Below are 16,367 nucleotides of genomic sequence, written 5' to 3'. Positions count from 1 at the left end.
GACACTCTAAAATAAGAATATTATGTCATTTTAAGATGTGAAATGAGAGATTTTAAGGGACTGACTCTGAAATAACTTACAATTTCATGCTCTGAGAGCAATTCCTACCAAATCAACTAGTCTTGATTTTTACCAGCAACAAAAGCAGGTAGAAGTATTTTGTCTGCAAATAACAAAATACTACTTCAGAAATGTGTAACACTAAGAAAATTATGAATTTTGGCATTCTTGAATCTTCAGAATGGAGAAATGTAAAACTGTTTCACATATCAGTATTTTCCTCCCACACCACACTTCACTTTCTAGCAACTGTCTGTACAGAGGCCCTATACTACAATTGCCTTCAGGTGCCTTCCAAGTTGATTTACTTGCTCCTTATAAAGAGATTTGAGAGCTGACTGCTGCCAGACAGCTGTGGGGGGTGTCCCCAGGCATGAGCTCTTCTTACAAACGGAGGGACACGATAGTCCCTTGTCAGTGGGGCATTCGTGCCAGTGATTTGTACCATCTGAGCAAGCCCACGGGCCCCAGCTCCATACTGGCCCTGTCTCTCTGCTGTGGTGGAGCTGCTTTAGTATCACAGGCGGGACAAACTCCTTCTCTTCTTCACGTGCAGAACAGGCACGCGTTACGGGACTGCTTCTACAGCTCGGATGGTCCATCGCCAATCCCCAGTGCCCTGCACACACAATCCTCGAGCGAGGGAAACACCTCTTTGTCACATCTTTGCTGAAGCTCTCTTTGTCGAGCTCCCACGCGGGACGGCAGCGGCCGGAGCAGCCTCCCTCGCTGAAGGGGGACAAGAGCCTGTTCGCCCAGCCGCTCCGCTCTGCTCCCGCCACACACCTCCCTGCAAGGGAGGGCGGGACAGCCCGGCAAGAGAGGGCAGAACAGGTCAGCCCGGTGCTGTTCAGCCGTCCTCGGGCCCTGCCGGGGCGGGGCCGGGCCGGGCCGGGCCGAGCCGGGAAGGCGGAGCGGAGCCCGGGTGAGGACCGCCCCGCAGCCTTGGGGCGGAGCCGCCACACTCTTCATAAAGGGCGAGCCGGGGCGCCGCTCGGCGTCTGGAGCAGGGCGGGTGGGAAGCGAGGGCGGTGGAGCAGGACCGAGAAGGGCAGGCAGGACGGAGCCGGCGGGGTGCGGTGATGGAGCTCCTACGGACTATCGCCCACCCGCCGGGCGGCGGCGGTGCCAAGGGCTGCGAGGCGGCGGCGGGCAGAGCGGCCGGCGGCGAGTCACGCAGGAAGAAGGCGGAGGAGCCGCCGCACCAGCACGGCCACCCCGCAGCCGAGGTCTCCCGGATTATTACCGACCCCACGACGGGGAAGCGTTACTGCCGCGGCAAGGTGCTCGGAAAGGTAATGGCCGCGGCGAGCTCCGTGCCCTCCCGAGGCGACCCAGCTCGCCGCCTTTCTCGGCGGGGCGGCCGGCGGGCGCTGCCCTGCGGGGCTGCCTTTCCCCGGAGAGCGCCGCGCTGCCGCCAGCGACCTGCCCAGCGCCGTCCGAGCCGTGTGCTGTGGGTCCGAGCGCCCTACTGCCTCGGAATCGTGCCTCCGCTCGGGCGAGCCCGCGGGAAAGACTTGGATGTTGCATGCGGGGAGTGGGGAGCGCGAGCCTTCCAACAGACGATGAACACGGGACCTGTCCTTAGAAAATTGCCCTTTGCTAAGGAAGTTGCACTTCTTGACTAATACATTAGCTGGTGAATGACTAAGTGAGGGACTGCATTTATACCTGCTCTAATTGCCTCTTTCTCTTATGTCTCTGTAGGGTGGATTTGCCAAGTGTTATGAGATGACAGACTTGACAACAAATAAAGTTTATGCTGCGAAAATCATTCCTCACAGCAGAGTAGCAAAACCTCATCAAAGGGAGAAGGTATGTATGCATGAATTTTTTTTTTTTTCTTGAACTCTTTGTGTGCTGGATTGCCTACCCCTTTCCCTGAAATGGTTTTGATAGAGCTGTCTGTTCACCCTTGTGGAAGTAAGACTAACAACATCTTCCTTCTTTCCCACTATTTTGTCTTTACAGATTGATAAAGAGATTGAGCTGCACAGAATGCTTAATCATAGACATGTTGTGCAGTTTTACCACTACTTTGAAGATAGAGAGAATATTTACATTCTTCTGGAATACTGCAGCAGAAGGGTGAGCATCAACTGGGAGAAATCTGGTACTTACTTACCTGGAATCTGCAACTAATTTAAGTGTGTGTTGTGTAAAAGATATTTTTTGTGGCTTTAGTTGTTATTTCTCTATGTACTGATTTACTTCTGCTTAAGGTGAATCTTGTGCATGAATTGTCAGTGACATTTCTGCCTTTGTTTTTCCTCTGCAGTCAATGGCTCACATCTTAAAAGCGAGGAAGGTATTAACAGAACCAGAAGTACGATACTACCTCAGGCAAATTGTGTCAGGGCTAAAGTATCTTCATGAACAGGAAATCTTACACAGGGATCTTAAACTAGGTAAGTTCTCCAGATTGCCAACTTCAAAACATACTCCTCCAGCCCTGTTGGCATTGTACCACTTTATCCTTGTATGGTGATAGTATGTTTAGTAGAATCAGCTTAGTCTATCTTTACAATGGAAACTCATAGTGCTTAAGGCATGACATTAAGCATTCCTAATTAAAAAAAAAAAAAAAAAAATCTTGCCTAGCTTCTGGCTCTGAACAAAGTATGAGTCAGCACCTGTGGCAAATGCATTCCTATCTTGCCAGAGATGGACTAATTGGAATTTCTTTGTCTGCCAGGTAACTTTTTTATCAATGAGAACATGGAACTGAAGCTTGGTGACTTTGGCTTGGCAGCTAGGCTGGAACCACTGGAACACAGAAGGAGGTAGGAGCATCAAAAATGTATAGTCTAGTAGTAAATGAAACTAAATTCATATGAAAATGAGAAGTCATGTTCCATAGCAAAAGCTAGTTACTGCCTTTCTACTTTCATGAAGACAAAATGAAAAAGCATCTATGCTATTAAAGTTCCTACAGCTCCTCTTTAGATGTCAGAAGGAAAACCTGCCCTATGAAGAATAGCTCCTTCCTCTTCCTATCTGAAATATTAACCAGTTCTGTGGTGCCTTTGATTTTTCAGAACAATATGTGGCACACCAAATTACCTCTCTCCAGAAGTCCTCAACAAACAAGGGCATGGCTGTGAATCTGATATATGGGCCTTAGGCTGTGTAATGTAAGTACTTTTCTACCTTTGAAATGTATTATATCTATCACTGGCTTAGACTTTTGAGAGTTCAAAGGGGACACAGCCTTGTATACATGTGTAGCTCAATGCAGAAATTCTTCATGGAGTTGGAAGATAGATTAAGCCTTTTTTGTAGCTGTAAACACAAGTATGGTGGGTATGTAAACTAGTTTTCTTTTGCCTTTAAACAGGTATACAATGCTGTTGGGAAGACCCCCGTTTGAGACTACAAATCTTAAAGAAACATACAGATGTATAAGGGAAGCAAGATACAGTCTGCCTTCATCTCTCTTGGCACCTGCAAAACACTTAATAGCTAGCATGTTGTCAAAAAACCCTGAGGATCGACCCAGTTTAGATGAAATAATTCAACATGAATTCTTCTTACAGGTTTGTACTGTCTGCTATTACTGTTTTAAAAAACAAAATCCACACAAAAATGCACTCTGTGGTCTAAAAATTGTTTGTGTTGCATTTCCACAGGGTTTTACACCTGATAGACTGTCTGCAAGCTGTTGTCACACTGTCCCTGATTTCCATTTGTCAAGTCCTGCTAAAAATTTCTTCAAAAAAGCAGCTGCTGCTCTCTTTGGGGGAAAAAAGGATAAGGCCAGATACTTGGACACACATAGTAAGTTTGAAACCTAGATACAGCCCACTTACCTCTTGCATCAATTTCATATTAGTGTACATATGTGAGATAGCAACAGAACACTTATATCTGTGTCTCAGAGCTTTCCTGGGTTGGTTTTGACTTTTCTTGATAAGTACAGATGGTAGTCTGCCCACCTATGCCAGCTTATGTACATGAATGCTTCTTACAGCACCCATATCTATATAGGTCATCTGTTAGTTAGTAATGTCTTTTGAGTTTTAGTCTCTTAGAGTGATTTGTGTATAATGGAATCATTTCTGTGGGAGACTATGGCAGGCTTAGAAGAAGCTGCTAGAGAGAGACAATGCTTTCTGTAATGTAATAGCACTTCCAAATTCAGAGTTAAATGTTTTATTCCTGTGTTGCAGACAGGCTAGCTAAAGAAGATGAAGAAATCTACAAGCTCAGACATGATTTGAAGAAGACATCGATAACCCAGCAGGCCCCCAAACACAAGACAGATGAGGTATATGCAAGTGCAGTTCAAATCTAGTAACAGTTGGGTGGAGTAGCTATAATTAAATTATATTTGACTTGGATATCAGAACTGGAGCTGTATGCAGCATAATCAAGCTTAAATGATTAGCACAGCTGCTTTAAGAGGGCTTAAATAAGCATGACAAAGGTATGGTAACCTTTGTAGAGAGACTATAAATTTTGGCTTTTGAGTAATTATAATATCTGCCTAGACTCCATTGTTGCCTGTGCGTTAACTTGTCTGCCAGGTCCTATTTCTCAATATTTCAAATACAGGGCTTCGGTTCATGATTAACTAGGGCTTCTTAAAAGAATAAATTGCTGAAATCTGTCTTTTAATATTTGGTGTTCAGACCTGTACACAGCTGCTCCCTTGCTAGGGCAGGAGAGCAGAGAACTGATTAATAGCCTGTAAGATGCAAATTGAAGATCTAAAGAATGGAAGGACCTGGAGTGCTGCTGTAAGCTAAGTCTAGCATCATTTCCTTTGTGATCTTTGTACATGGATACCAGTTTCCCTAGAATTTATCATTTGTTGAGAAATAGGAGAGCCATGTAAAACTTGTGTGTAAGCCTTGACTTGTGTTATGCTTGATGTTTACATGTCTGACATATCTTCTAGGAGATTCAGCCTCTTATCACAACAGTGGTGAAGCCTGGAGCATTGCCAGAAGCTAAGCAGATTGGAGACTCCATTCGGATGATAGTCAGAGGAACTTTGGGAAGCTGTAGCAGTAGCAGTGAATGTAAGTGCAGCAAAATGTGATGTCTGAGTCTGAATCCATCTTTATTTTCCTCATATCTTAAAGGCTTGAAGCAAACATCTGCTTTTATACTCTCATTTTTGATATTGTGAAAGCCAGTAATTTTGAAAAAATTAAACTATAAAGTCATTAAGGCTTACTTCTTAAAGTCTGTGTAACTCAAATGTTTAAAATGAAAGTTTTCTCTGTGTGCTCTTGTCAGTCTAATAATCCTTCCTTTTCAGGTTTGGAAGACAGTACTATGGGAAGCGTTGCCGATACAGTTGCAAGAGTCTTGAGGGGATGTCTGGAGAACATGCCAGAAGCAGACAGCAATCCCAAAGAACAGCTGACAGCATCCTTCCAGTGGGTTACAAAATGGGTGGACTACTCCAACAAGTATGGCTTTGGGTACCAGCTGTCAGATCACACTGTTGGTGTCCTCTTCAACAATGGGGCACATATGAGCCTTCTGCCAGACAAAAAGTAAGAATCATTACAAAGCCAACAACTCACTAAAGTAGTTTAAACATTAAATATTTGCTTTTCATCACTAACCTTTTTTTTTTTCACTTTCAGGACAGTGCATTACTATGCTGAGCTAGGCCAGTGCTCTGTCTTCTCAGCCACAGAGGCCCCTGAACAGTTCATTAACCAAGTAACTGTGCTGAAGTATTTCTCTCACTATATGGAGGAGAACCTTATGGATGTAAGTTCAGCCACCTTCAGGGTCTTGAGCTGTAAAAAGACACTAAATGTAAATGGAGTGCTTAACATAGTCTGTTCTCTTTCCTAGGGAGGAGACTTGCCCAGCCTAACAGATGTACGCAGGCCCAGGCTTTACCTCTTACAGTGGCTCAAATCTGATAAAGCATTAATGATGCTCTTCAATGATGGCACTTTTCAAGTAAGTGTGGTAGCATCACCAGAGAAAATGTCTTAAAATACCTTATTGCAGTAAAACTAGATAAATCTCAGAAACCGAGAGGAGAAAGGAGACAAACCCCAACTTACTTCTCTTTTACAGGTGAACTTCTACCATGATCACACAAAAGTCATAATTTGCAATCAGAGTGAGGAATATCTCCTTACCTACATAAATGAAGACAGGATATCCACAACGTTTCGTCTGACAACTCTTCTGGTTTCGGGATGTTCATTGGAACTAAAATACAGAATGGAATATGCTCTGAACATGCTGCTGCAGCGATGTAACTGAAGGAATTTACTCTGTTAAACCAAATGGACTCTTGTACACTGTGAATCTACAGTGGAGATGGTGGAGCAACTAGTATGTTGATGATGGATGTGTGGTGGTACGAAAACTGGACTGTCCAAGTGTGCTGGGCACACATCTATTAGAAGCCTAAACCTAAACTTGTTGGAGTAAAATGTTGTGACAAGGAGTTCTTCGGATCATAGTTTTCCTTGCTTCATGTGTGTTAACGATATAACTTCACTTGAACTCGGAGCAGAGTGTGTCTGTTTGCTCTGTAAGAGAGCATCTCTGATGGAGTTAAACTGTGAATACACATCTGGAAAGGGAGGGAAGGGAGAGCTCCGTTGTTGGGGATAATTGTAACAAGCAGCTTCTGGTTGCTTAACTGTGAACTATGGCCATACTGTTTTTTTCCTTATTTTTCAAAAATACCCACACTTGTGGCTGGCAAAGTGCATTCCTTGTTAATTTTTTTTTTTTAATTTATTACAGCCTAAAGTGAAGTATTTATTACTTTTTTTTGGACTTTGGCATTTTGAATATAAATCTGTTGGCAATAAAGAATGGAAATCTGAAGCATCATTCTCTACTCTTTCTCCAGTATAACTGAGCATGATTTACTTTGCTTTGCAAAAAATCTCACAGATTTGCTTTCTGTATGCTATTTTTCAAGAGTCTGCTACATGTCTGGATATGAAGGGTAGGCAGGTGTGTCTGTGTCTATGCCCACTTGCAGTCACAAACACCAACACTGCTATTGTTAATTACAGCTGCAATCCTAAAACAACTGCTTATGGAGCTTACAGACTAATGATGTAGGCCTTGACACTTAGTTACTGTCCTAAGAGCTTAAAACAAAACTATGGCTTTCTTCAAGATACTACATCCCAAAATTGTTGTTTAACACTGACTGAAAAGAACTCTTTCTTCTGGGTAGTATGTTGGAGACTGAAGGATAAGGAGCTGTGTAAATTCTCCTCTGCTTGGTTGGGAAAGCACTGCTCTTATCAAGGTGCTGAGAATCCTGATACCTCAACAGCAGAATGAATTGACCATACCTATCACTTCCCAAAGTCTCTACTGAGCTTTATTTTGTCTTTCTACCCTTGGTTAAATTGTTATCCCAGTAAAGTAAAATCAAAAGGGTGAAAAAATTAAAAGGTGACTTAGTATATACTATAAATTGTAATTTGTCTTAGCTTAACACTTGTGGCTGTTTAACGATCAGTTGGGTAGACTAAGCCCAAAGTTGACACTAAGTTTTCTGAGACCAGCATAGGGATGGCCTACTGCTTTCTGCAATCCTACTCCTAAATTTCCACTTCTGTGACTAATGTCTTTCCAAAACTGAAGGCAGTGCCATTTGTCACTTAAAACTATGCAAATAGGTGCAGTTATGGAGATATCACGGACTCCACGCAGGAAGAAATTGTCTGATTGATGGATTGGGTTTATTTTTCATGAATACTGCATACACCTGGACCTGAATAAACATATAGCTGTCTTCAAGTAACTGTTCTGATGCAACAGCAAGCAGTTAATTGGTTATTTGACCTATTGTTACTATAGCTGAATGAGGCCTTTTCTGAAAGACATCAATAGCCATCAGTGTATCAATCACAGCAGCTGAACTTAAGGAACAGGCAGAGTAATAAAACGCAGACTAAGCAAAGTACAGATGTCAATCTGAAATAGTGAGAAGAGTACTTATTGCTGGCTTGCTTCATCTTGCAATAAGCGTGTATAACTGTGACGGGGTTTGTTGTATTGAATACCATGCATTAGGTAATATTTATTTACTTCTCAAGTCTAGACAGGAAGACCCAATTGAGTGCTTCAGATGGATTCATTAATGTAACTCTAGGCAGTTCAGTGAAGTTAAAAAACACTTGCTATAGTGAGCAGAATTCAGCTTCCCAGCTGTCTACTTTCTGCAAGGGATAATGGCTGATTTTATTCCTGGTAGGCCATGACTTACCTAATCATGCTGCACACATACAGCTACTGTTGTGTTCTTTCCCCTAATAAGCAAAATCTCCCTTTTTGTTTATGATACCAGTAAACAAACAGTTTGTGTGCATTTAAAAAACAAAATTTACTAGAGCTATAGTACTTCACAGGGAAAAACCACTTTTTGTTCAATTTTGTGTGCTAGAGAAAGTGCAAGCCTTTATTCAACTGCTATGATTTCTTAGTGTACAAAAATCAAATTTGTAATTCAGGCTCATGTAAGCAAATAAACCAGCTTTTAATATAAAATATTTAAATATGTATGTAAAGGCTCCAGGATGCTAATTGTTTGTGGATGGTTGATACCTCACTAAAATAAGTGAATCAGCTATTTGTATACAGTGTTTATGCTCAGTGGTTGCTAAATCCTTATGTATCTTTCTGATTACTGCAGGTTCTGCTCTATATCCTTACATTTTATTTTCATATTGCAAAAAAAGAGAGATGGTTAGATCAGGTTAAGGAGAAATACACTTTTCAAGGTACCTTTGTTCTAATCTCTGAGCCCAAAGAGGGAAAGCCATTTTAAAATTCTCGTTATAAGAACTTGCATCAGGAACAAAGGTTTTGAAATTCTTTCTCAGGGTGGATCCTGTCTTAAATAAGATACTGTAGAGCACTACTTGGCATTCTTTACTTAAACACATAACTCCCTCTTGTAATTCTGCATATAGGAAGATATGTATTAGAAAGGCACTTGTCCATATCTTCTATATAACAAATGTCTTACCTTCTCTTGAAAAATGTGGTCTGCATTTTATGCTGGCCCAACAACTATTCTATTATATCAAAACCAAGAGAAAACAGCATAAAATCTAATTTGGGAGTATATGTACTTGAAAGGAAATGTGAGGATTAAAAGATTAGGTGAAAGCACAAAGGTTTGTCAGGTATGGATGCTGGACACAATGAAATAACATTGACAAGGAAAATAATCTATTGTTCTCTTATTAAAACATCTTTATGAAGTTTGAAAATATATTTTTGCAAGTATACATACAAACTTGTATGACTGAGTGCACCAATCTGCTGATAGCAACAAGAAAACTATTCAAACAGGTCATGCTTCAGCATTAACAAAATGCATTACCCACTGATGCCACTAGTAACTCAAGTATTCTAGGGCATTATGTAATCCCTTCCTGAAATTATTCCATTTCATTAAGTTCCTGTATATAATACATATGAGAAAAAAAGAAAACAGTTTGGGTATATGCTGCTTTGCAATATTGAATAAAGTTCCAATATCCTCCAGGTTACTTAGGAAACTAGAAGAATATTCTGTTACTTTAAAGCTATTTCATTACTTCTGAAAATAGTAATATCAGAGAATGATCCTTCAGCCACCCATCAATAACAGGTAATTTTGTGCCTGCTTAAATGGATTCTTAATGTAAATTCAAATTTGTATAAATTATAGGTTTTTATAGGTATTTATGAACCTCCAACTAGACACAGATCCAAGGAAACAACCAGAATAATGCATGGTATGGGCCATCACTTTTTAAAATGTGGTCTGGTTTTATAATTTTTAGGCCTTATGAACACCAATACTGGCAGAATTGCCACAATGTTAGACTGGGATATACAAATTAAGAGGTTAAATTTCATTTTAATATACATTTATATATATATATATCTGGAAACAAATATGGTGTTTGGAAATCAGAATAATAGAAAGTAAAGATTTAGCCTCTGGAATTTATCCATGTAAATTAGCTTAGGTATGGGAACAAAGTTGATTTGAAAGATTCTGTTTTAGTGGTTACACTTAAAACCATTGCATTTTCCTTCTCTACTGTGAAATCATGGGTTAAAAAACCCCACATTTTCTGTTGTCCATAGCAAGTAGATATGATCTGAACAGGAGTTATAATGATTGACATTTTTAATGTCATGTCCTGCTTACTGTTGAAAGAAATGCCTTAATCCTCATGCTGAAAACATAAAAGTACATAAAATTGACATGAGGCATTATTACTACCAAACTGGCCCAGGTAAAGAGTTATTAAACACTTTTTCATCAAAGATAAAAAAGCAATATGGCATTTTATGGTTATCTTCACTAAAGATTCTGAGTAAAGACCTGAATGAACTCACTTTTGGCAGTTTGTAGGCTGATGTCTTTTGTGGCAGGCCAGGAATGAAGACTAATCCACATTCTGCCTTCCTTACATATATTGAACGATCATGAAAATGACTGCCCATTTTATGCTGAGGGTTTCAAACATTACATAAAGGAAAAGGTGAATCAAGCATTCTCCACAAGTGAGTGGATGGGTGGATGGGTGCGTGGGTGTCTCTCCCTATACTGACAATCTTAGGCAGAGGTGGACTTTTTTTTATTTGCCTCATTCCCTACCCTGAGGAATAAATACCAGCTCATTTAAATTGCTTACCTGGATTTGAGATTTTTTAGACTGATACCCTATCACAGAACTAGGCCTTCCTAGATAAAGGGCTTCAAAGTGCTAAAGTAGCACAATTATCCTTTAGAACCTGGTCATCTAGGACACCATTCTCGTGGACCTTTCTTCTGAAGAATTCAGTTTCCAGTATTTCACATCAAATGACCATAACAGCAATGGTGTTAACAGTATGAATAAAAGAAGCTTTGAAGTCACATTTTCAGGCTTACTGCCAAATCTGTAAGACCTCACCTGCTCCTGGTCATGCTCCACAGCTTTCACAGACAAAAGCATTAGAATCAAACTAATAGTAAATTCTGATAACTCATGGAAATTCTACACATATGACATTTTATGCTCATAAAGTAGCCTCTGATTCATAGCTTATAAGACGTTTTTTCTTTATTTATTGTAAACAATAAATTTTAATGTAAATTTATTGTTTTGGAATAACCTTCACTGGAGGAATGAAAGTAACAAGTATTGGGATTCTGGATCCAGTGGATTAAGACTATTGGTTCTGATGGGAGAAATGGAAGGCATAATGCATTATAAAGTAGACTGTGGCAGAGGAGGAAAGTCAATGAGAGCAGAAGAAAGGAAGCAAGGTTATGCCATCAAAGCAAGTTTAATCTTCTATAGAAAGAAAAAAAAGCAATTTGCGTATCATCCTCAAGGCCAGCTTCTCATGCCTGCCATTACATTAAGTCATGGACAGCTGCAATAAAAGATGCGTGAGAGGTGCAGTAAGTGGGCAGAACAGGAAAAGCTGGACTTTTTAGTACAGGGAAATTCAAGACAGCTGAGACAAGCTCATGGTAATTTAAATGCATTGTAGAATATATTAGCACAGGCTGCAACAGTTACGTTTGATGTTGCTTTACATAGAAAATTTTTAAAACCTGGTCTGATTTTCAGATGCTATTACCTCTGTTAATAATGGACACCTGTGGAAACTAAAGTGGATGATCTCTGCTTCCAATCAAGGTTAGATATCTCATAAAAGGACACAGAGCACAATAGTGTCAGGCAGTGGTTATGGAAAGAGGAATGTACACAAATGATTCTAGAATTATTCTGTAGTATCTGATGCTATTTCTGTCTAAGTATTTGCACTGAACTCATCCTCACATCTGATCATCTCCACTTAATGTCAGTTGCTTCTTGTTATTGTTAATTACAAATAATTAGAAGGTTAGCTAGGGAGCGTGAGTCATGGCACAAAGGGTATGTGGGAACACGGGTTTACAGTGGGGTTCTGGAAAAAGTGAGGGAGCTCATAACACCAGGAGGAAGGGAAGGTGCTGGAGAGCTGTGGCTCAAGGGAGGGAGGCCTGGGATGGAATCATGAGGGAGGGCAGGGCTGGCTGGGGCTGCCGGTGGAGAGGCTATTTTGTGAGGCAGAGGCCCCATTTTGAACTCTCCCCCGGAGCAAACATGTCGTGGAGAAAGTGGGGGCAGCGAGGCAGGAGGCAGTCAGACGGACGAGATGCAGCGGGTCAGCAGGCGGCAGGGCCACGACAGGGCCGGAGAGGGCTGGAAGCTGCCCGGGAGATGCCCAGGGATGGCTCCGGCTGCAGGAGCCAGCCCCAGGCACTGCCAGGGCTGGCCCCAGGTGCTCTCACAGCAGAACCAGCAGCGGGGAGCCTCCCGTTAACTCACACCAACGAGGTCCATCACCAACCTGGGCAGCGGAAAGGAATGGTCTTCAAGGTAGAAAATAATAGCAATTAGAAACCGTAGAAGTTCCTTGATCCATGATAATTGATCCATTATGAGTCAATAACAGAGGACTAAGTGAGAGCTTATAGTTTTGGAGCAGGGGAGGTAACCTCCCATCTTATCTCATAAGTTGCATCAAAGAAAGATGTTTGAAGGGATGTGAGATGACAGAGAAGATGGCCAGTATGCTCTGCTAGTGGTAAAAGCAGGTATGGACCTGAGGTGAAATCCTGAGTGTTGTGACCAGAGAAAAGAAAATAACAGGAATCAAGACACAACTGGGAATTAGTCAAGTGAAGAAATTCAAAATCACAACAAAAATAAAATCTGGCCACATTAAATGGAGCTGAGCAGAAAAGGGAGACTCTTGAACTTACACATCAGCAGCCTTTCCACATCTGTTGCCAGAAGAGCCAAGAGAGCAGTTGCCAAAGTGGGTCAAATGGAGGATTAGTAGTGTGAAAGTGAAGGCAGTCAATGCAGGCATCATATTCACACAAGGAGACAGGAGTGCAGATGGACAGGTGAAAACAAAAAGCATGCTGAGAGAGTGAATTCCCCTCCAAGTAATGGAGAGGCAGCACACTTATTACACAAAACTCTGAGGAAACCAAATGTGAAGTGAGTTTTAGGAGAATTTTCACATTCTCAGTAAAACAAAGGATTAACAATGATCTGATCCAGTTAGATTAGTGGTGCCAGCACTGGGGACCAGTATTGCAAGACAATGCATTACTCTTCTGAGTCACTGGTTTCGTTCTCACATGGGCCTTTATTAACTGCAAATCTTTACCTCCTGATGGTTGCCTCATGTGAAATGAGTTGGTGGCTCATTCCTGTTCATAGTGAGAAGGTATCCAAGTTACAAAAATCATCACTGCTAATTACAAACCATTTGCATTAATTGGTATCCTTGCTGGAAGTCTTCACAGGGAAGAAGTCTAATGACTAAACAGCAGGCATGGCAGTTAAAACACCCTGTTTCCATGAAGTTGCTCCTCACTGGTCAGGGATTATGTGGGGTATTTGGAGTGGGTCACACATCTCAGGCAGTTGTTGCCTGAGATGTGTGATAGATGGGTGGCCTTTTTAGAACCAACAACTGATTTTCTGAGCCTAAACTTCCAGCAGTGATGGTGATTTGTGACTTTTATATGCTGTAGCTCTTCTGGACTACTGCTTAGTCCAGAAGAGCTACAGAATAGAAGGAGCTTCCCATGTTCTAGTACTTTACCATGGTTTATTTTCTGCCTTTTTGATAATTACTGTTTTCATTTGATTGTCCATCATCTGCATAACGACAAAGTAAACTTTTATTTTCTAATTTGTCCACAACAAGTGAAATTAGTGTCTTCTTAATAGATTACTTCTTTTGTCTCATGCTTACATTTTCATATAGTTTCAGATGTAGAAGTGCAGTCGAAAGTTCCATTCTTCAATGAGATAGACTAAAATGAAGAGGGAAACTGCAGGTACTGTACTGAGCTCAGATAATCCTAAGTATTTTGAACAGGCAAGCAGCTGGTGATATAATCACTTTTCAGGGAGATGTGTGGACATTGGAAATGTAATCTGAAAAGGGTAACAACTTAAAGTTAAGTAGGGATCTTGGCCAAACTTAGAGTCTGTAACATCATTGTCTCTGTGTCTCAGTGATTTACAGTCTGGTTTCCCCCTCTTAAATGTTGTATCCATTTAACTCATACCTGAAGTGCTGTAGATTCCAATGGGCTTTCTCTTTTGAATTTAGGTGTTCTTCTGCAGGGCTTTCCATTTCAATTTATTCCTGGATACTAACACATTGGATGGATGTGTTAGTATGGAATATGGTTGTCCGATAAATAATATTAATACATCCATTTTACAAAAGTAAGACAGCACACAGAGGGAATCTGTTTACCAGCTTAAGATCCCTTTCTCCAGTGTTTCTCAGACATTCAGAGTTTTTACTGGTGCCAATTCCTCCTCCTCAGGAGGAATTCTCAACATTTCTCCAGGTCAAGTCTTGGAGTCTCAAGAACTTGGAACTTGGAGAAGAGGGAGCTTGCAACAAATGATGACCTTGCTTTTGGCAAGGAAAAGAAAAAAACAACCAAAGCCATGGAAGGATCCTATAGATAGACATGTCATTTTCTCCTTAACTGATTTTTTCCACAAATAATGGGTTTTATTATGCTATGGACTTACTGAAACCAGAGTCTTGAAAAAACAAAGAGTGATCCTGTAATTCTGTATCCAATTCATGATGTATGAATAACCTTTGGACAATACTCTTGGGCACATGGCGTGACTTTTGGTGATGGTGCTGTTCAGGGCCAGGACTTGTACTCAATGTTCCTTATAGGTCCTTTTCCAATGCAGCATAACCTGTTATTCTGTGATTTTCTGTGGTTGAGTCCTGCAATTCTATTTATGCTCAATAGTAAAGGTTTGTAAATGTTGTTTTTAGCTAATTTTGACTCTTTTAAACTAGAAAATAGAGGACAATATAATCAGTGCATTATCTAACATTTAAAAGGTCTTTAGATAATTTTTTAAAATTTAAAACTGTCTTCTATAGCCTTAAAAAGTCCATTTTCATATTTGTAATTTCAATAAGGCGTATAAAAGTCTTTCTGAATTCACTAGAGAGAATCCAATATTTTCTACTAGTGAACAGACGTAAAGCAACCATAAAACTCTTAAGTCTTTTAAATCACATACTTTCAACAATGCTTACTATGTAAGATTATAGCACACTCACAGAACAAGTAAAATAACTCTACCTAATATTTTCCTGGGGTGATTAAATCCCTAACATGAGTATAAGTTTAATTTAAAAGAAACCTTATAATATTCCAGGTACTGCACAGCAAATTGCAGTACAGAATTTATTTCTTTTCTGAATGAAGCCATAAAGAAATGTAGAAATGTAAAGAAATTTTATAATTTTGAATTTGACTAACTGGTTTTATTCTAAGAAGGAGCCTCTGTCTATGATGAATGCATCTCAAAAATAAAGGGATGTGAAATCATTACTAAATATAAATGAAATAGACAGAACTTATTACATTAGTTGCTTATTATGGGTAAGTCATTCTCATCTGGTTTACCTTTAAGAGTTCCACTGATACCAGGAGAATTGCACTGAGAAAGCAAAGATATGTTTGTTGTCAGATATATCATTAAGTAAGGGCCTGAAATAGCAGGAATGCAATTAGTGATGATGATTTCTGGGAGTAGATAAGTGTATTTCTGAAGAGAAAGGACATAAGATCCCTTCTCCTGACAGGGTTTCCAAATATTTGCCACCAGTGGCTGCTGTCCCCTGCAAAACTCTTCTGATTTCAGGAAATGTTCAGATAGGCCCAAGGTGATGAGTTAATATCTCTTATTGCAGCAGTGTGAACTAATTATAGACACAGAATAATTGTTGGGTAGTGAGGATGTGAGGAATGACAGAAGGAGCAACAATAGGATTATGTGGTCACTTGCCAAGGTATGATGCTTGGTATAATGCAGTTAAGAGGGCTTGTTTGTTTGTTGTTTTATTCTAATTAGTGTGTGTGTCCTATTTGCTAGTATTATTAGTGTATTGTGAAAGAAGTATTTCTTGGGAATGGACTTAAGAGAATTCAGGACAATGAACTTCAGAATGACTCAGGACAGGCACTCTGTACAGAGGGCATGATATGGAGAAAACAGAGATTGTTGTTGGACTAAGATACAGAAGCTGATGGCATTATCAAAGAAAGGAACATAGGCCACCAAACCACACGCTTGGGTAACAAGACACAGCAAAGTGGTGATATGCTCTGACACCAATAAAATCAGTGAACCTTTAACCTGAACAAAAAGCATGATCAAGTCCAGAGACATCACATGTAAGAAAATGTCTTCCTGGGCAGAAGCAGATGGGCCTGAGCCCACATTCCTTTTGCTCCAAGT

At 40.5% G+C, this 16,367-nt stretch overlaps 1 protein-coding gene across 1 annotated transcript; it reads left to right on the top strand.

Moving 5' to 3' along the window:
• Window positions 1–1,030: 1,030 nt before the first annotated feature.
• PLK2 (polo like kinase 2) lies at window positions 1,031–6,876 on the top strand. Its single transcript, XM_030257877.4, has 14 exons — window positions 1,031–1,355; window positions 1,768–1,875; window positions 2,032–2,148; window positions 2,339–2,468; window positions 2,756–2,843; window positions 3,099–3,194; window positions 3,398–3,596; window positions 3,690–3,837; window positions 4,230–4,327; window positions 4,961–5,084; window positions 5,327–5,567; window positions 5,661–5,790; window positions 5,878–5,988; window positions 6,109–6,876. The coding sequence occupies exons 1-14, from the start codon at window positions 1,143–1,145 to the stop codon at window positions 6,298–6,300; spliced, it is 1,995 nt and encodes a 664-aa protein (XP_030113737.1). The 5' UTR covers window positions 1,031–1,142; the 3' UTR covers window positions 6,301–6,876.
• Window positions 6,877–16,367: the final 9,491 nt, after the last annotated feature.

Source organism: Taeniopygia guttata, chromosome Z (genome assembly GCF_048771995.1).
Source record: "Taeniopygia guttata chromosome Z, bTaeGut7.mat, whole genome shotgun sequence".
In the NCBI taxonomy this organism is placed as follows: Eukaryota; Metazoa; Chordata; class Aves; order Passeriformes; family Estrildidae; genus Taeniopygia; species Taeniopygia guttata.
The sequence above is the reverse complement of the archived record's forward strand: the minus strand, read 5'-3'. Positions and strand labels throughout refer to the sequence as shown.

What these genes read in the sequence shown, in the direction of transcription:
- PLK2 (XM_030257877.4), top strand. Translation starts at nt 1,143, where the DNA reads ATGGAGCTCCTACGGACTATCGCCCACCCGCCGGGCGGCGGCGGTGCC. An exon ending in CCACTGGAACACAGAAGGAG is followed by an intron (nt 2,844 to 3,098) that starts GTAGGAGCATCA and finishes TTGATTTTTCAG; the next exon opens with AACAATATGTGGCACACCAA. An exon ending in TGGAGGAGAACCTTATGGAT is followed by an intron (nt 5,791 to 5,877) that starts GTAAGTTCAGCC and finishes TCTCTTTCCTAG; the next exon opens with GGAGGAGACTTGCCCAGCCT.